Raw genomic sequence first — 21,417 nt, forward strand, 5'->3', positions numbered from 1 at the left:
GACTAAAGTGTTGTGCAGATGGCATTCCGAGTAAGCACATCTGACTGACACGTTGCGCAAATATTCAACAACACCTGCTTGAAAATATTTTCAAATAGAGATAAATGACCGCACCATAAGCTGTTCAAGAGCCAAGGCTTTATAAAGTGGACCAAACAACTCCAATGTGGATGTAAAGGTCTAGTTCAGCCAAAAATGAAAATTCTGTAACAATTTACTCACCCTTATTTGTTGACTAGTTAATATTGATGTCACGTTGGACCACAAAACCAGTCATAAGTAGCACAGGTATATTTGTAGAAATAGCCAATAATACATTGTATGGCTCAAAATGATCAATTTTCTTTTACGCCAAAAATAGTAAGTAAAGATAATGTTCCATGAAGATATTTAGTACATTTCCTAACAAAATATATTAAAACTTAATTTTAGATTAGTAATACGCATTGCTAAGAACTTCATTTGGACAATATTAAAGGCAATTTTCTCATTAGTTTGATTTTTTTTTTTTGGCACCCTTTTCAAATATTGTCCTGTCCTAACAAACCATACATCAATGGAAAGCTTATTTATTCAGCTTTCAGATGATGTATAAATCTCAATTTCGAAAAAATTGACCCTTATGACTGGTTTTGTGGTCCAGGGTCACATATTTTAAAAACCTGAGAGATTTTTAAAGAGAATCTAAAGTAGTCCCTATGAATCAAGCTTGGATAAAACATCTTAATGCATATGAATTTGTCTTACAATCTCTTTCTGAAGCATCAATGTTTTGCTAAAATGGACTTTCAATGGAGGGACAGCAAAATTTTCATGTTTTTGCAAACATCTTATTGTTTTTGAACAACTTAAGTTGATTGATGACGAGTCTTATTTTAGGGTGAACTATCCCTTTAGGAGTTTTGGTTTGTATTTAAAAGCGTTTCTTTACCACTTTGTGGTAAAAAATGCAGTTTTTACCACATTAGAAAGCCATAATCTTATCAAACTAATCAAATTTCTTTGACGTAAACTGACAAAACAGGCCAGATGCCAAAAGAAACGTGGCACCACAGTTTCTGTTTTATCATACCAGAGCTGCCTTCAGGTTCAAACGTAAAGGGTTTGAGCGAGAAATATGCAAATGCCGAGCCCTTCCAGCTGTCGAGAGTTCAGTACGAGATGGAAGAGCAAAAAGCAGAAAGAAACAAATACATTTAGTTTCAATCTGACAAAAAGAGTCCAGACTGCATGACAGTAAAGAAAGAGCCTTTTGTTAAGCATATCATGGCTCAGTTTTTATCTACACCTTTGCACAGAAAAGGCAATAAGGAAGAAGTGACAATCCACAGGAATGCAACAAGAGTTTGTGAGGAGAAGTTGTTCTGTTGTCCACATGATATCATATTGAAACAACCTCCTGATCGAGTTTCAACATGAAGCAAAGTCAAGCTAACTCCTGTAAAGATATGCTATTGGAAAAAAGACAGTGAATATAGAGTGTTGGGTTACAAGTAGTTCAAAGGCAAGGCATGCTAGCTCCAAATTAGAGATACCAGCGAATTATAAAGCAATTACTGCTAGGCAGATGACACTAATCTTGTTTTCACGACAAGAAATGACATTATCGCCTGAGTGCAAAAACTAGCAACGCATTTTTAGTTAAAAGAGGCCAGGTATTTGGACGTGGAGTGTGCTGAGGAACATCATAATATAGTTATTCTGCCTAAAACAGAAATAAACCCCAGTATGTCCGGACTTAAAAGTCACACGCGTCGACACGTGCAACTGTTCCGAGAGCAAAACGAGTGCAACAAAGAGAACAGAGTGTGTCCTGCCAGCAAACTACCGTGAACAGAACAATAACAAACAAAGAGAACGAAGCATCACTAATAGGCAAGGTTACGTTTGCTAAAATGATCAACTTTGAGATTGTTTTGAACTTTTCGACCACAAGTTTTTTTTAAAGCCCTCTCACGCTACGCGAATACAGTGTTTACGGCAGCGCTTTTTGCATGTGCGTGCGTGTGTGCGCGTTTGTGTTTGTGCTTATGTTTCAACATGTCGTTTTTGTCGCAACGCATATAAAGAAAACGGGATGTACGTTAGAATCACAAGTTGACTGAAACTCTGGGAAATTACATTGACGCAAGTACAAAATACTACAGCGATATTTGAGGCTCGTTGCTGAACGAGACAATACTGTAACACTCTGACAACAATTATGCTTGACAATACATCTACAACAAAGGAAGCCGTTTAATATTAAACATAAAATATACACATATAATATATATATTTACCAGTCTACTAAAGTAAAATGGCAGCCTATGGGTAATAGGAAGCTAACAACAGGCTTTGTCCGCATCGCCGGACTGGCGACTTTTGTAATCGCGTTATGACATGCTAATTAACAATCAAATTTCCACATTAAACTCTCAGGGTAAAGACGTAAGGACGATTAGATTAACATAAACAACAAACCATCATCATCATTGATTAAAAAGACATTTCGCTATGATCAGAACAGTGCTTTTGATTGGATTAGGAATCACCAGCGAGCTTCATAGCTGGAATAGAGTGAATATTAAAGTCCTTTAACAATCAGTAACTCGTTATTTCTATATTTAAGTAACGTTACACAGACGGAGTTATTTGGCTGTAGGTATTTGTTAGCTCTTGCGCTAACGAGTGACTGAGATCCTAAAGACTCCGTTTGGCTAACCGTGTTAGCTCCGCTAACTAACCTTCACAGCGCAAAAAAAGAGATCTTACCAGTGAATGCCCTCCTCTTTAAAAATCAGTATCGGGTCACCATGGAGCTGCGTCGAATGGATGGAAATCCTAGGGTTACTGTGAACACGGTTTATGTTGGGATCGAATGTATTCGGAGGTTCTGACGGCCCTCTGCGATCTGATCATTCGTCTACGGAGAAGGTTGAGAGCAGCCAGCGGGGCCAGATCGGAGTACCTCCCTACTGTAGGAAAGAGCTTCGAGCTCCACCAGCGGCCTCGCTCTCACACCGTCTCCATGACGACCGTGGCGAACTGTACGCGAAAGGGGCGGGGCTTACGAGGTCTGCTAGTTCATGAGAAATCAGCTGTAACTTGGAAGAGGGGGATGCGGGGGATGCCAAAACAGATATGGCCCGGTCTTGTTTTTAACCACCATATTGTAATATAAACGAATTGCTTCTTCGTAATTGTGCCTAGTCATTTCCACGTTAATACATTGCAATACTTTTCATGAGTATTCAGTGAATGTACCCTCATTGTTGAAGGGAAATGTAAAGTTGGCTTCACAAATTATAATTAATCCCATTTTTATTCAAATAAACGCGATTTATATCTTACTGAGTAAAGGAAGTACACAAGTTTTCAATTAATTGTGAACGTTGAAAAATATTTATTTACAGTGCCTTGCGAAATGATTCATACCCCTTCATTTTTTCACATTTTGTTATGTTGCTGCCTTATGTTAAACTACTTTAAATTACTTTTTTCCCCACATCAATCTACACTCCCTACTCCACAATGGCAAAGCAAAAAATAGTTTTTAAACATTTGTGCAAATTTATTAAAAATAAAAAACTGAAAAGATCCCGTTGCATAAGTATTTTTTGGGACACTCGAAATTTAGCTCAGGAGCATTCATATTGCTTCTAGATGTTACTACACTTCGAGTGGAGTTAAACTGCGGCAAATTCATTTGAACGAGTATGATTAAGAAAGGCACACACCTCTCAGAGAAGGTCTAACAGCTGAAAATGCATATCAGAGCAAAAACTGAGGTCCAAGATAACTGCCTGTAGAGCTCAGTGACAGACTTGCGTTAAGGCAATGATCTAGGGAAGAGTTCAGAAAAAAATCTGCTGCATTGAAGGTTCACAGAAGCATTATCCATAATGGAAGACGATTGGAACAACTAGGACTCTAGAAAATCTCTGCCAGCCCCCATCCAAGCTGACAGAGCTTGAGAGGTGAAAAGGTGAGGCAAAGAATGGCAGATAATTGCCAAACGCAGATGTGCAAAGCTTGTCACATCATACTCAAAAAGACTTGAGGCTGTGAAGGTGCTTCAACTATGTACTGAGTTAAGGGTATGAATACTTAATCAATGTACTTATTTCAGTGTTTTATTTTTAATAAATTTGTAAAATTTGCAAATCTGGTTTTTGCTTTGTCATTATTATGGTGTATGGAGTGCAAATTGATGTGGGGGAAACTAATTTAAAGCAGTTTAACATAATGCTGCAACAAAACAAAATGTGAAAAAAATGAAGGGGTATGAATACTTTTGCAAGGCACTGTAAATGATTATTGCATCATCTTTGTTTTGTGTATATTAACTCTGCTTTATGGTTTAAAGCCACCCTTTTTCCTCTGTAAGAGTTTGTAAATTTTATGAGTCTGGCTTCTAGTCTCATCAGAGTCCAGTTATTTTAAGCTGTACAAAACAGTTTGTTTTGCTGCTTGATATTGCATATTGGTGTGTCTTACTATATTATTATAATGTATTATCGTAATTATGAGCACACTGGTTTGTAGGACAAACCGTTTTTATAGTTTATTGCACTTTGTTATTTTTCTCGTTTCCATAGGCTTTAAAAAAGGTATCATTTTTCTTTTCTTCATAGTGTTTTTATTTGGGTGAAATGTATTTATTTATTTATTTATTCTAGCGCTGGACAGCGATTAATCATGATTAATTGGATCCAAAAAAGTTTTTGTTTATATGTGTCCACTGTGTATTATGTACAGTATCTAAAGACAGACATACAGTACATATTTTGACAATATTTACATGTATATATTATCATATTCATATCATTTATATTATATATTTTTCTTAAATATATACATACATTGTATATATGTATGTGATGTGCAAGAATTTGCATATTCATATGTAAGATTACGCATTATTAACTGTATTATGAATATGTCTTATGAATTATTATATTTATATCATTATTAATCTTTTTGAGAATATGTATTCAATGCCCTAACAGTTTTGCCCGGATTGTCCTTTTGAGACATGACATGAGAATGTATGCTGTTGCTATGTAGCTATGTTATTTTCGAACATTTTATCATATCTGTCATCAACTCGGACACAGACAGATTCTTAGAACAAGAACAAGAAGTACTTCTTATTAAATGTGCCTTTTAAAGTTTGGGTTGGTGGGCAAACATGCAAATTAATAACACATTAATAATCATCTCGAAATATTAGAAGTTTGGTTGTCTTAATGATTAAGCTACTCACTATACTGTTGAATGCTTTATTGAGCCTTCGAAGTGATTATGTTTCATCTGTAAAACGCTTATTCTTGGTATTTGATACAGGCAGTTTAGATGAACAATTAGATTAACATTAACACATCTCAAGTCATAAATTAAACCGAACAGGAGAAATATAACTGCACATTCACCTCGACCAAGTTTATAATTACTAATCACAAGTTGATGTAATGATATTTTCAGCTGACTTTGACCTTCAGACTTCCTGAGTTGTCTGGTTTAATGGTTTTTGTCTGGTGTAATTTTATCCTGGATCGGAGACTTCACACTTCTCAACCTCCTTTACTCCGCTCTCAACTTTCTTCTGGGTGCACCTGAAACGGTCTAACTTTCTATTCGACTTATTTCTCTCAGATTTGAAATTGTTATTAGACTATTTTACTTCATTTGACTTAATCAATTGCAATTGGCATTTATGGAGCTCTTAACTTTTGAGACAGTAAATATTATTATTGCAACTTTTCTTTAAATTTCTTCATTTGTATATCTTCTCAAAGAAATATACTATTATTGAACATATTTGAATTGGCTTATTGATTATGAAATTGGAACCAAAGTTTATTCCTTGTTAACGGAATTAGGGACCATTCATGGTGTGATTCTCTCACTTGCTACTATTTTTTTGGATTGTGATTTACATTTTGATTCTGAAATATATTTGAAATTATTGAATAAATTTTATCTTTTTAACCCCACCCGTCTGACCTCGAACCAATCATTTTCCTTTAAACTTTAACCCAAACAGCTGGGTCAAAATAACCCAGTATGTGTTCTGTCCAATATTTACCCAGCGCTGGGTTGCCAAATAACCCTAGGTGGGTTCTTTTTAACCCAGCATTTTTTAGAGTGTGGAAGTGAGGTGCAGACCAGAGGCACTCCCTTCAGCTGGAGTCTTATTCATTTCACTCTTGGCGTGAAAGGGCCTTTACAGTTGCCAAAACTATAACTGTGGGGTTTTCTGTTACTGAAAATAAATAAGCAAGCCCAGACCAGGTGACAAAAAGTAACGCAAGAGTAAAATGATGGATTACTTTCCATAAAAGTAACTAAGTACTGCGATTTGTTACTTTTTTATGGATTTTTTAAGTCCCCATGAAATAAAAATTAAAGTTTGTTGGCTTTTAGTATGATAAACGGTTATCTATAAGCTAGAGTGCTTCAAAACAACGACTAATTTTGCGTTTACAAGATATGAGCCTTCAAAACTTACAGTCTGGTCACTTCCGCCAATATGAATCAACGATAATTGCTGCGTTCATGTGCTATAGTAATTATGGTAAATAACAAAATCCGACATCGAAATTGCACATGAACACCCACTCACGTTGTAATTTCCACTGGAAAGCTCGAAATTTTTTATGATACCCGAGTTGCCGAGATGGGATAAACTTTGACCTTTCAACATGGCGGACAGCAACGAAACGTACTCGGTTACTAACGTAACCTCTGTTCTCTCTAGAGAGGGAACGAGTACTGCGTAAGTATCTTACGCTACGGGAAAATCCTTTTCTGCGAGATATTGAAGCCAAAAATTATCCTTAATTTTGAAATAATGTAAAGCGCGTTGCAGCAGCATACAGACATAGGCGAAACAGCTTGCGCGCCTATTGGCTGCTCTGCGGCAACTGCAGCAGCCTATTAGAGCGAGGCCTGATGCGACGCCAGATCCAATGGGGGCATTTTGCGCCCTTTGCGTCGCTTCGCGCCCTTTTCGTAGCTTCCCGCCTAAAAGGGCGTGGTCTAGACCTATAAAGACCGCTCGTAGGCAGCTATTATCTGGTTTTTCATCAACGAAGCAACCAGAGCGTGCGCATGCACGGCAAGATACGCAGTACTCGTTCCCTCTCTAGAGAGAACAGAGGTTACGTTAGTAACCGAGTACGTTCTCTTACGAGAGGTCTCTCGTACTGCGTAAGTATCTTACGCTAGGGGACCCAGTGTAAAACGCCGTGCATGCTGAGATCTGACACCAAAGACCCAAGGGCGAAAGCCCGGGGTTCATACAGTTCATAATCACCTATAGAACTCACAGGGAGTCCGGGGAAGAGGGAGGGGCAACGCCGCACTCTTCCACATAGTGCAGCGTCACTCAGACGCTAAGTAAACATACATACAGGGCGGGGTTACGGCCTGAGCTGACGTAAGAATAAGGGTCTTCACACAGTTTGCCCAGACACATCTTGTGCTATTACTTTCACTGTCGACCCTAGAGCTGTGCTCAGTAGACGCAGCATTCCGAGCTGATAACATCAGGTCAGACAACACTGAACATCTAGACTGACAGCAATCTGGCCTGTAAGGCGGGAACCTCCAGGTTGTAAAACCTTATAAATGTAGACGGAGAGGCCCAGCCCGCCGCCGTACAAATATCTTGCAAGGCAATCCCACTCGACCAAGCCCACGATGAGGCCACGCCCCTCGTGGAATGTGCTCTGACACCTAGCGGGCACTGCATGCCCTTGGAAGCATATGCCAACGCAATAGCATCAACTATCCATCTGGATAAGCTCTGTTTCGACACGGCCAGTCCCTTGGGACGCCCGTAAAACGAAACAAAAAGCTGCTCTGTCTGTCTAAAAGCAGACGAGCGAGACACGTAAGCTCGTAATGCCCTGACTGGGCATAGGAGGCTCGCGTCCGTTTCCTCATCATTGACCGGTAGGGCTGACAGCGCGATGACCTGTGCCCTAAACGGTGTGTTGAGTGATTTTGGAACGTAACCATGTTTGGGTTTGAGTATGACTTTAGAGTCGTTAGGTCAAAATTCCATGCACGTCGCGCTCACAGGGAGTGCGTGCAAATCCCCTATGCGCTTCACTGAAGCGAGAGCCAGCAGAAACACAGTCTTAAGAGACAGGTATTTCAAATCAATCGTCTGCAGAGGCTCGAATGGTCCACCTTTCATGGCCTCTAGTACCACAGAAAGGTCCCATACGGGGACTGAGGGAGGTCTGGGGGGATTTAGTCTTCTAGCTCCCCTCAGGAAGCGAATAACTAAATCGTTCCTTCCTATTGACTGACCTAGCGTTGTGCTCGAAAACGCTGTTATGGCCGCCACATAGACTTTGAGCGTGGACGGGGTTCTGCCCTTGTCCAGCAGCTCTTGTAGAAAGGAAAGCACCTCCATCACACCACAGTTAGTGGGTGACGAGCCGCGGGCTGCGCACCAGCCCGAAAACACTGACCATTTTGAGGAATAGAGCCGTCTCGTAGAAGGGGCTCTAGCCTGCGTGATCATGTTTAATACTCCTTTAGGGAGTCCATCATATATTCGCTGGTGGCCCAGACATGAAGGGACCACAGCTCTGGGTGAGGATGCCAAATCGAGCCGCTGGCCTGAGAGAGAAGGTCTCTCCTCACTGGTATCGGCCACAGGGCAGTGCTCGTCAGCTGCATCAGCGCTGGGAACCAGGGCTGGTTTTCCCAAAACGGCGCTATCAGCAGTATTGAACATCCTTTTTCCCTGACCCTCTCTATCACCTGAGGTAGGAGAGAGACGGGGGGAAAAGCATAGAGATGACGGCGGGGCCATTCGTGGGCCAGCGCGTCTCTGCTTTTTGAGTAAAATTCCAGACAGTGAGCGTTGTTCGGAGACGCAAACAGGTCTACTTCAGTTGTACTGTCTGTGGGTGTAGAGACCATTCGCCTGCTGGAACATTGTTCCTGGACAGTCTGTCTGGCCCTATGTTCAGAAGCCCCGGCACATGCGCTGCTTTCAGCGAGCGCAGGTTGCGCTGAGCCCATACCAGGAGGCATTCTGCAAGTCTGTATAGGTTTTTGGACCTGAGACCGCCCTGGCGATTTATATAGGAAACCACTGACATGTTGTCCGAGCGGACTAGTACATGGTTTCCTTTTATTTGGGGACAGAAGCGCATCAGCGCGTTCTGTACTGCCAGCATTTCGAGGCAGTTGATATGCAGGAGCTTTTCCCGTTCTGACCACTGGCCAAAAGACGGTCTGCCCTCGAGCAGAGCCCCCCATCCCGAGGTGGACGCGTCCGTAGACACCACTTTTATTCTCGAGGAAGTCCCCAGGCTTACACCTGACTGGTACCAGTCGACTGCTTTCCACGGTTTCAGGGCTGTGACACATTTCTGATTGACCGTGAGACAAAGCCGACCGGACGTCCACGCTTGACACGGGACGCGCGCTTTCAGCCAGAACTGCAGTGGGCGCATACATAGCAGACCCAGCTGCAGAACTGATGACGCTGAGGCCATGAGACCCAGCATTTTCTGAAATTTTTTGAGCGGGACGGACGCGCCGCAGCGGAACGAGCCCGCTGTGTGCTGAATGTCCGCTGCGCGCTGTGATGACAGCCGCGCTATCATTGACAGCGAGTCCAATTCTGTGCCCAGGAAGGAAGTTTTCTGACTGGGGGACAGGGAGCTCTTCGCCCAATTGACTCTGAGACCCAAATTCTCGAGGTGATCGAGTAACATGGTCGTATGCTGTACAAGCACTGAGCGAGACTGCGCTAGAATCAGCCAATCGTCCAAATAGTTCAGTATGCGCACGCCTTTCAGTCTGAGAGGAACGAGCGCTGCGTCCATGCACTTCGTAAATGTACGGGGTGCCTGGGACAAACCGAACGGCAGGACTGTGTACTGATATGCCTGGCCCTCGAAGGCGAATCTCAAAAATCGCCTGTGACGTGACGCTATCTGTACTTGAAAATACGCGTCTTTCAGATCCACTGACACGAACCAGTCTCCTTGGCGAACTTGCGCGAGGATTTTTCTGGTCGTGAGCATCCTGAACCGACGCTTCACCAGCGCTTTGTTCAGTTGCCTTAGATCTAATATGGGTCTGTGACCACCGTCTTTTTTCGGTACCAGGAAATATCTGCTGTACAGCCCCCCTTCGCTTTGAGCTTGAGAAAGGGGCTCTATGACCCCTTTGCTCAATAGTTTCGCCACTTCGGCTCGAAGCAGGTGTGCTGCTTCTGTCTGCATTGTGGTCTCGACGCGCGCTGTATAGCGGCGCGGGCGTCGGTGAAACTGTAGCGAATAGCCTCCTTTTATAATGTCCAGCACCCATTTCGAAACCCCTGGAAGCTTTTCCCATGCGTTTGCATAATAGCTATAGGTTGAATACAAAGCGCGCTCCGTTCGTTCAGTAACGGAGTGGTTTCGGTGTGCTGTGGCACAAGAGACGTGCTCGTGACATTCGGGGCGCGAGCGCTGATAGCGGGAACTATTATGTCTGTGTGTGGATGTGGCTGTGGGGCAGCGGGCACATTTAACACACTCCAAACAACGTTCGCCTGCATAGAGCGAATGCACTTTTGGTTTCGTTTTTACAGAAACCGTTTGACGTGCATAATGTGGTGTCTGTGGCCACTGTGAAGCAGGCACATTTACCACGTGTGAAGCGCAATCGATCTGAGTCGATTTTATGTGCGCACGGGACCTGTGTGACAGGCTGTGCTTGCGTGTAGAGATGAGCACTGGGTAGTGGGCATTCTTCGGACACGTGAAACACCATCGGCCGTGGCCGGTTGTGAAGCGCAATCGATCTGAGTCGATTTTATGTGCGCTGTGCTTGTGTGTAGAGATGAGCACTGGGTAGTGGGCATTCTTACGACACGTGAAACACCATCGGCCGTGGCCGGGACACCAGACAATACACTCTATTGGGGGTTTATCTGTGTAGCCGTGGGAACGACTTTTGTGTGCAGGCAAACGGGCGACGGAGCCGGTTTGTTGGCTGCAGAAAACACTGGAACAGTCACATTTTCTGGAACTGGACGAGCGAATAACTTTGGTGGGGGTCCGGCAACAGCGTACACCGTTGTTTTCCTAGTTGTGCTAGGACGATTTCGGAGGCTCAGGTTTCAACTCAATCCTGGGCCGCGTCTGGCGGGGCGGCGGCCAGACGAGAAAAACATCAGAAAGCGTTAGCCACGGCGCTTTTTACTGCACTACACCACGGCGGGCGGGGGAGCAGTCTCAGTGAAGAAGGCAAGGCAAGTCCTCAGAGTCGCCATTGGCATCTGCACGAGCTGTATGAAGGCATCTTTAAAAAGACGCTTTGCTCTTTTTAGAGAAACAGTGTGTATCGCAGCGGCGACACACACTGTAGATTATAAAGGATATAGGCGCCGGAAAGCGCAGCAGGAAGGCACGGAAGGCGGCGTGGCCAGCAGCTTCAGTGGCTCGTCCCGCTGAGATGCTTGCAGTCGACGGCGGCTTCTTCTCCGGCTCCAGCGATGCGTGTGCTTCGCTTGAAGGATGAATAATCAGATAATAGCTGCCTACGAGCGGTCTTTATAGGTCTAGACCACGCCCTTTTAGGCGGGAAGCTACGAAAAGGGCGCGAAGCGACGCAAAGGGCGCGAAATGCCCCCATTGGATCTGGCGTCGCGTCAGGCCTCGCTCTAATAGGCTGCTGCAATTGCCGCAGAGCAGCCAATAGGCGCGCAAGCTGTTTCGCTTATGTCTGTATGCTGCTGCAACGCGCTTTACATTATTTCAAAATTAAGGATAATTTTTGGCTTCAATATCTCGCAGAAAAGGATTTTCCCCTAGCGTAAGATACTTACGCAGTACGAGAGACCTCTCGTAAGAGAACTATACCGAAACTATACTGGGCTGCGTTTCCCAAAAGCATCGTAAGCTTAAGTACATCGTAGACCCATTGAAACCAATGGAGCTACGATCAACTTAAGCTTACGATGCTTTTGGGAAACGCTGCCCAGAATGGTAAACATTGCATGATGTTAAAAGTAAAAAAAACTTATATAGGCTATATAAAATATGTATACTTATATAGGCTAGCTAAAACAGAACCATTAGTTAGTATTGTCTTTAAAAAAACTATACTATTCATGATCAATAAGATATACAGCCTATCATTTATCGTTTGCGTTTTGGAACGGGGGCGGTACCGCCCCCCAGGGGGCGTTGGGAGAGCATCGGGGGGCGCTGAAAGCAATAATTTTGAAAGGGGGGCGCTGAGGTGTTTTTGGGGGGCGTTTGGTTAAGACGAGTTTAAACCGAATATTTTTGAGCTGAAACTCACCTGAACACATCCTAATGCCATTTCTACACTGGATGCATCAAAGCGCACTTTCTGTATCTATTTGTCAACTTGTCTGCAGCATAAGCACGTGGAATGCGTTTATTGTAGAGCTCGCGCTCAGTTACTGAAGTTACTGATTATAACGGGATCTATGTGCTTTAACGCAACTTGTTGCGCCATTCGCGGCTAGTGTAGCAGTGTTGAGGTCATTGCACACTGAGTCCGAAATTTTCGTGTGCGTTTGTTCGTATTCGTAATCCTAAAAATTCGTCACGCACAAAAAGTCCCCCCCCCCCCCCCCCCAAAACAACACGAAATAGAACGATGTTGTTGTCCACTCTCTTCTTAAAAAGAGAACAGATATAGAGGAATGAGGGAATACTTTGAAGGCGCATTTCTTTATTAATAACCTGCGGGATTATCCTGGGTGATTCAAAGTTTATTTCAGGATCTCAGTAATCTTTGATGCTTTGCTAGCAATACTGGAGCCACATATTAAAGAAGACCACTAATTTTTGCGAACTCAGCGTACAAGTACCTTTACAGTGCTTTGTGCTGCGGGGAAAAAAGTGAATGAACTTGACAGACGCAATTCTGGATTTTGGCGTTCGCTTGTACGGTGGCTCTGAACTGTCAAAACACCTCTCAAATTGCTTGCTACAGATGCGAAAAACGCAAAAAATCAACCCGGTATTTATTTTTTAACGTGCAAAAAATTCGGACGAAAGATTCGGACTCATATTTGAAATAAAATTATGTATGGGCTAATGTGGGCTGTGTTATATTTTGGTTTAGATAGGTTACATACTTTTAAAATAGGCCTATATATTATAAATAAAATATACATTACTATTAAAAAAAGGCAAATACATTTTTTAATGGATGAATAAAAAAAGGTTGCATTTGTTTGTTTAAAAAATCTATTTGAAAAAATACCATTAAAAAAAGCTTTTTAATTGAATATATTTTAAAATGTGTTTTCCTCTAATGCTAAACTTCATTACTCTAACTTTCAGTGTCACATGATCTTTCAGAAATCATGCTGAATGCCATAAAAGCAAGAATATGTCATTTGTTCTCTTTAACATTTATTTAATTGACTGAAGTACAAAGAAACAGATTCCAATGTTTACACTGGCCAACTTATTTTTGTTAATATAAACACATTTTGAGCCACGATCTAGCTTTGCTTGCAAAATTAACAAATCATAGATTTTTATCATTTTACAAAACGTCCCAACTTTTAGTGTTGTACTTAGTTTTCTTTAAGGTATTTGTAAGCAAATTTTGAAATAATCTAAAAATTGTGAAATATAGTAGAGTTTACATTTCCTCCATTTGCATGTGTAAATGTGGTATTACCCACAAAATTAACCATGTCCACTATCTTAGAAAAAAGGGAATTCAATATATTCTCAAAAAGGAGGGTATTTTCCAAGGGATAAATATTTTTTTTTTACTGAAAGCTAATTGAAAACATCCAAACAAAATATTGCTTTAAAATTACTATATTTCTTGCTTAAATATGCCCAAATAGCTTGGAAAGTAACCTAGGCATCAGCTCAGGCATCAGCAATAATCAAAAGGTGAATATTTATTATTATTTATTACTAATTAGCAACTAAATTTTTTTATTTAATTATTATTTATTCAACTTATTAATAAATGTTCATTTTTAAATGATTAATAAATGTCACTTTCTAAGCTATTTGGGCATATTTTAAGCAAGGAATATAGTAATGTTAAAGCAATATTTGAGTTAAATAAAACTACCCAGAAGGATGGGTTAAACATTTAACCCAACTGCTGGCTCAAAACAACCCAATCGCTGGGGTTGTCCATATTTCACCCAGCGCTGGGTTGTTTTTAATCCAGCGTTTTTTAGAGTGTATCACAACAGTAGAAAGGGTGTTCAAGAGTTCCAGAAATGGAAGAACAAACTAAAATCACTTATGTAAAAATGTCCTTTTGGATATGTTCTAAACAGGAATTTTTATTTAGTCTTTTTAAATTTGGGGCAATAAAGTATATCAGCATCACAACAACACTGAAGCTGTAGCAATTAAAATCACCAATTTGCTTAACTGAATGTTAATGAATGTTATTACTTTTTTTATAATTTACTGTAAAAAAGTACATCACTGTCTTTTTTGATCAATTCAATGCATCCTTGAATTAATTTCGTAAAAATTGTAATGACCCCATACATTTGAATTACTATAAATATAATAACAGTTCTTATTATAAACAAAAACTAATAATAATCAACTTTACTATTCAGTGAGGACAATTAGACTATGATTTATTTGATGGGGGGCGGTGAGGGACCTGAATAACGGGTAGGGGGGCGCTGGCCTAAAAAAGGTTGAGAACCACTGCTGTAGCAGATGCATTAGGGAGTTTATAACCGTTTTAAAACCTTTACCCAAGTAGCATGTGAGGACAAATTCCGAGTCCGCCATGTTTCTCTTCACTACGACAACAAAAGCACCTGAACACGACACACTGGTAATTTCCACTTCACAAGTGGAAAGCATCATCTTTCCCATATCACATGAAGGCAGCATTTATTAGACTGTGGCTGTCATAAGCTTACAAATGCGGCTTTACTGAGCTCAACGGCTCTGGTCCGAGCAGATATAAATGGAACGCTATTCGCCTTATTCACCGGATCCCTTCTGATGTTTATTATCCATTGTCGTCGTAGTTCCCTCTCTTTGGGGAAACGGTCAAACGTTTGTCCTCGGTTTGATTTTTTCCGGTGTGATGAGGTGCATTGGGGAACACAGCAGTGAGGCGCCATAGCACTGAGCGAAATCCATAAATCGCGTGGGCGGGGCTGCGCGATATGTTCCTGTTTCAGTTAAAATTACGTCACCACATAAAATAACGCTGCGTGTTTCAAAGCACTAAAGTGGACCTTTAACGCGATGTTGTAACTCATTACTTCTAAAAAGTAACTTTCCTCCACACTCTATGAATGAGCTGTGCATCACGGGTTTTGGACTATAACTACGAACACTAGAGGGCAGTGTCGATGCACTATGCTGCAGAAATCACACAGATGAGATGTTTTCAGCACTAAAGTACGTGTTTACTCCTTTCGCAAGATACACTCTCGCAAAAATGCACTACACTTCAGGCGTCAGCATTGGGCTTTTACCCAGTTATAAGTGCAGTTTTGAAGATCCAGTGAAAGTCACCGTGCGTGGCCTTAATCCACAACAACGCGTGGATCTGCGCTCTAAACTCACTGATGAAACCGGACGTGTGTTCCAGGCTTTGGCCACCTACCAAGCAGACGATAGTGGTCAAGTTGACCTCAACCGGGATCCTTCTCTTGGTGGCAGCTTTACCGGAGTTGAACCAATGGGCTTATTCTGGGCACTGAAAGCAGACATTGTGGACTGCAAGTTCACGCATACAGACGTGACCCGTCCTGCTCTCGTTGACATTGAGGTCGTCAGTGAAGATCATAAAGTCATCGCCAAAGTGACAAACGAAAGACATATCTTGACCGATGGTGTCCGGAGAACTCCTGTAACCGAAGGCCGGATCAGAGGAACTCTTTTTATGCCACCTGGTCAGTTATATAGCTGTATTAAAGCACTCTACATAATCGATTAAAACCGTTCATTATAATTAAGCAGGTTGTGCTGCTCTTTTAAAGTCCGAAGTGTAAAATGACTCTTTAGAGGGTCCCTTTTTAATATAAACCAATTAATTTAATTCCCACTCAGACAACTAAGGTAACGGATACCAAAGTTGTTGGGCATATTCTCTTTTCTAGTAGCGCCTCCCTGTGGTAAAAATAGTCTAACACTGCTGTTTGACACTACTGAAAGAGTCCAATGTTCATCACAAATTCATGTTGGAGATTTCAGTCAAGATTTTAGTTCTAATATTATGATTTTTTTTAGGTAAAGGTCCATTTCCTGGTATTTTGGATACAAATGTATTTCGAGGATTTCCTTTTGAGTTGAGGGCAGCTCTGTTGGCAAAGAGAGGTTTTGCTGTTTTAGCCTTGGCTTTCCAAGGTTACCAAGATTTACCCAAAAGAGTTGACAAATTTCACCTTGAGTACTTTGAAGAAGGTATAGATTTCCTACGTCAACAGCCAGAGGTTAGTATGCACAAGAATTCATATGTATTCCTAAGTGTTCATATGATTTCTAAATAAAATGATGGGTACAGAGCAGTTTTATTTATACATATCACTGAGATTGTTATAGTTTTGATCAATATTTTATATTACTTTTAGTTACACCTTGCAGATCTGTAAAATGTTAATTATTTTATTAAAATAAGAGGGATCATACAAAATGCATGTTGTTTTTTATTTAGTACTGACCTGAATAAGGTATTTCACCTAAAAGATGAGTCCACAAGAGAAAATATTAGTTGAATTTATAAAAATCCCCCCGTTCAAATGATTCCATACACTTGATTCTTATTACTGTGTTGTTACCTGAATGATCCACAGCAGTGTTTTTTCGTTTAGTGATAGTTGTTCATGATCCCTTGTTTGTCCAGAACAGTTAAACTACCTGCTGTTCTTCAGAAAAATCCTTCAGGTCCCACAAATTCTTTGGTTTTTCAGCATTTTTGTGTATTTGAACCCTTTCCAACAATGATGGTATGATTTTGAGATCCATCTTTTCACACGGACGACAACTGAGGGCCTCATATGCAACTATTACAGAAGGTTCAAACATTCACTGCTGCTTCAGAAGGAAACGCAACGCACTAAGAGCCAGGGGGTGAAAACTTTTGAACAGAATGAGGATGTGTACATTTTTATTTTGCTTAAATATCATATTTTTTCAGTTAGTACTGCCCACCAGAAGCTACAGAAGATACTTACATGTTCCCCAAAAGACAAAATAAGTACAACTAAACCTGATCTTTAAATTCAAAAAGTTTTCACCCCCGGCACTTAATGAATTGTGTTTCCTTCTAAAGCACCAGTGAGCGTTTGAACCTTCTGTAATAGTTGCATATGAGTCCCTCAGTTGTCTTCAGTTTGAAAACATGGATCTCAAAATCATACAGTCATAGCTGTAAAGGGTTAAAATACACAATAATGCTGGAAAAACAAAGAATGTATGGGACCTGAAGGATTTTTCTGAAGAACAGGTGGACAGTTTAACTGTTCAGGACTAACAAGGAACTCATGAACAACTATCACTAAACCAAAAAAGGTAACAACAGTATTAGAAATCAAATGTATAAAAACTTTTGAAAAGGGTCATTTTTTTTTTATTCAACTATTATTTTCTCTTGTGGACTAAATGTAAACTACTTTTATGTGAAATATCTTATTCAGGTCAGTACTAAATAAAAAGTAACATGCATTTGTATGATCCCTCTTATTTTAGTAAAATAATTAACATTTTGCAGATTCATCAACTGTATATTTTGTGTTTTAGTAATTGTCTTTTTGTCATTTTTATTGTTTTTTTAATATTACCACATACTTTTTTTTAGAACATCGAGTTAATAATGAAATTGAGAAATGTTGGCAACTAGCTGAAATAAAATAAGTTGAAGGTTGAGGTTTTAGTTATAAAGTTTTAGTATGACACTATCACACAGCCAATTCCAACATCAATTTTTTTTTATTCAAAGGTCAAAGATCAAAAAATTGGCCTAGTGTCCATATCAAAGAGTGGAGATCTTGCTTTGTCGATGTCAACATTCCTACCTGGTATATCGGCTACTGTTTGGATCAATGGATGCAATGCCAATACTTTGGTTCCCGTCTGCTACAAAGACATCTATGTTCCACCTCTCATGTTTGATCTTAAGAAAGCAACAATGACACCATTGGGCTTTCTTGATATTGGGGATGTTATGAATGACCCAATGTCAGAAGAAGGCCTTCCTAGCGTTATTCCTATTGAACGTGCCCCAGGTAGTTTCTTGTTTGTAGTGTCCGAAGCAGACAGGAATTGGCAAAGTCCCTATTACGCAAGACTAGCATGCGACAGGCTCAAAGCGCACGGGAAGAATAACTACGAGCTGGTGAAGTATGAAAAAGCGGGTCACTTTATTGAGGTGCCCTATATGCCCTTTTGCCTCGCTAATTTTCACGGTGTCGCTAACCAGGTGGTTCACTTTGGTGGGGAACCAAAGGCCCATTCAGAGGCACAGCTGGATGCATGGAAAAGGATTGTGAATTTTTTTAAAAAGCACTTAGCAGCAGCTGATCACAGCTGCGTATCTAAGCTGTAAGAAAAAGGTAATGTAAAGCTCATATCACAGCCATAATATCCAGTTAGTGCTGACTTCATTACATTAATTTCTAATGTCAAAATCATATGTTTATGTCAGTCATACAGAGCATGGAGAAATTGTAAAATCAAACTCATTTGCATTTTCAAGTGTGTTTTCTCATCACACGTTACTGTTCAAAACTTTGGGGTCAATAAGTTCGTTTTCTATCATTAATACAGTGAAATATTTTAATATGTGATATTCCTGTGATGCCAATGCTGAATTAACTTTTTTTTTTTCAATTGAAATTCTTATAGTGGTGCCAATACTTGTTTATCTGCATTCCTGTGACATTCTCTCTGTCAGTATCTCTACGTTAGATCTGTTTTATTGTACAGCCTCTGGTGCCTTCATTTAAAAGAGGCCTTGATGACATCTTCAGCCTTAGTGGAAGGAAAATACATGTTGTTGTCCTCTTCAATCTTCTCTTTCCTGAAGAATGTTTATGTCTAGATACACATTCATCAAGGTACAGACACTGTGATATGTGCAACTATTGGTATTGATTACAAGTGAGTTAATGTATGCCTCGTACACTTTTGTGTATTACCCTGAGCTTCCAATAAAATACTAGAACACTAGATATCTTGAGATTATGTGTATGATTTTATGTGTTTATTTGTTAGTTTACTTATTTTATATAAATATATTATCATTTTAATTTAGATGTGTTGGTCAGTGGATTGCTAGACAAAATCCTAATGAATCATTCTGTGCCACAACAACGCTAAATACAGTTGAAGTATCATGAAGTATGAAGAATCTGCAAAATGTTATTTTACCAAAATAAGGTATATGCATGTTATTTTTTATTTAGTACTGACCTGAATAAGATATTTCACATAAAAGATGTTTACATATAATCCACAAAAGACAATAATAGTTGAATTTATAAAACTGACCATATTCAAAAGTTTACATACACTTGATTCTTAATACTGTGTTGTTATCTGAATGATCCACAGCTATGTTTTTTTTTTTTTTTTTTTTTTTTTTTTTGATAGTTGTTCATAAGTCTCTTGTTTGTCCTAAACAGTTAAACTGACTGCTGTTCTTCAGAAAAATCCTTCAGGTCCCACAAATTCTTTGGTTTTTCAGCATTTTTTGTGTATTTGAACCCATCCCAACAATGACTGTATGATTTTGAGATCTATCTTTTCACACTGAGGACAACTGAGGGACTCATACGTAACTATTACAGAAGGTTCAGATGCTCACTGATGCTTCTGAAGGAAATACGATGCATTAAGAACCAGAGGTGTAAACTTTTGAACAGAATGTGTACAGTCATTTTTGAAAAGGGTTCAAATCAGTGGTTCAAATACACAAAAATGCTGAAAAACAACAATGAATTTGTGGGACCTGAGGGATTTTTCTAAAGAACAGCGGGCAGTATAACTGTTCAGGGAAAACAAGGGATCATGAACAACTATCACTAAACAAACAAACAAAAAAACTCATTCAGGTAACAACACGAGTAAACTTTTGAATGAGGTCATTCAGAAAAATCCTTTAGGTCCCACAAATTCTTTTGGTTTTTTTAGCGTTTTTGTGTATATGACTTTTTTTTTGTTGTTAAATTCAACTATTATTTTCTCTTGCGGACTATATGTAAATGTCTTTTATGTGAAATTTTATGTGATCTTATTCAGGTCAGTACTAAATAAAAAATAACATGCATTTGGTATGGTCCCCCTTATTTTGGTACAATAATTAACATTTTGCAGATTCTACAAGGTCTATGTAAACTTTTGAACTCAACTGTATCTCCTAGTTCAGACTTTATAACTTGATTTAACTCAACAATAGTGAGTTTGTCAATTATGAAGAAAAAAAAGAGCCAGAAGTGTGGGATATTAACTCATGATTCTGAGCCGAGGAGAAAAGAGAGAATGAGTTGATTGTCAGAATTTTTAAATATTAACTCAAATTTAGCTTTTAATTCCATGGCTTCCATAGACTGCAAGTTTTTTATTTGGTCAGTGGTAATTTTCTGCCACCAGATAGGCTCTGCCCACAAAAATCACTGTTTGCAAACACGAAAATGGTCTATTATGACAGATTTTTTAATTTTTGGGCAGTATAACTGCCATTATTTTACGTGAACCTCACTGGATGAATGCTGATTATTGTTTTCTGATTCATCTCTCTCTCTCTCTCTGTGTGTGTGTGTGTGTGTGTGTTTTAACATGAAAATGATTGAGATCCTCTCCGAGCAAACCTCCAGTGGTACTTATTGCAAATCTTTTAGCAATAAGTCTTATCTTTTAACTTGGAAGAGGGGGATGCGGGGGATGCCAAAACAGATATGGCCCGGTCTTGTTTTTAACCACCATATTGTAATATAAACGAATTGCTTCTTCGTAATTGTGCCTAGTCATTTCCACGTTAATACATTGCAATAATTTTCATGAGTATTCAGTGAATGTACCTTCATTGTTGAAGGGAAATGTAAAGTTGGCTTCACAAATTATAATTAATCCCATTTTTATTCAAATAAACGCGATTTATATCTTACTGAGTAAAGGAAGTACACAAGTTTTCAATTAATTGTGAACGTTGAAAAATATTTATTTACAGTGCCTTGCGAAATGATTCATACCCCTTCATTTTTTCACATTTTGTTATGTTGCTGCCTTATGTTAAACTACTTTAAATTACTTTTTCCCCACATCAATCTACACTCCCTACTCCACAATGGCAAAGCAAAAAATAGTTTTTAAACATTTGTGCAAATTTATTAAAAATAAAAAACTGAAAAGATCCCGTTGCATAAGTATTTTCTGGGACACTCGAAATTTAGCTCAGGAGCATTCATATTGCTTCTAGATG

At 39.8% G+C, this 21,417-nt stretch overlaps 2 protein-coding genes across 4 annotated transcripts in view; one reads left to right on the forward strand and one right to left on the reverse strand.

Moving 5' to 3' along the window:
- Window positions 1–6,512, reverse strand: part of susd6 (sushi domain containing 6) — a 40,731-nt gene extending 34,219 nt beyond the window's left edge. For 2 of the 3 annotated variants that reach the window (XM_073853128.1, XM_073853126.1), the window contains exon 1: window positions 2,755–2,959. The gene's annotated coding sequence lies outside the window, so the exon portion shown is untranslated. Of the gene's footprint in view, window positions 1–2,754; window positions 2,960–6,493 lie in introns of those variants that run through there. The other variant, XM_073853127.1, reaches the window with a different exon arrangement.
- An 8,780-nt stretch (window positions 6,513–15,292) lies between these two features.
- Window positions 15,293–19,168, forward strand: acot20 (acyl-CoA thioesterase 20). The gene is made up of 3 exons (XM_073816572.1): window positions 15,293–15,892; window positions 16,230–16,432; window positions 17,938–19,168. Exons 1-3 carry the CDS (start codon window positions 15,379–15,381, stop codon window positions 18,541–18,543), a joined length of 1,323 nt encoding a protein of 440 aa, XP_073672673.1. The 5' UTR covers window positions 15,293–15,378; the 3' UTR covers window positions 18,544–19,168.
- The last annotated feature ends 2,249 nt before the right edge of the window (window positions 19,169–21,417 follow it).

This window comes from Garra rufa, chromosome 13 (assembly GCF_049309525.1).
Source record: "Garra rufa chromosome 13, GarRuf1.0, whole genome shotgun sequence".
NCBI classification, from domain to species: Eukaryota; Metazoa; Chordata; class Actinopteri; order Cypriniformes; family Cyprinidae; genus Garra; species Garra rufa.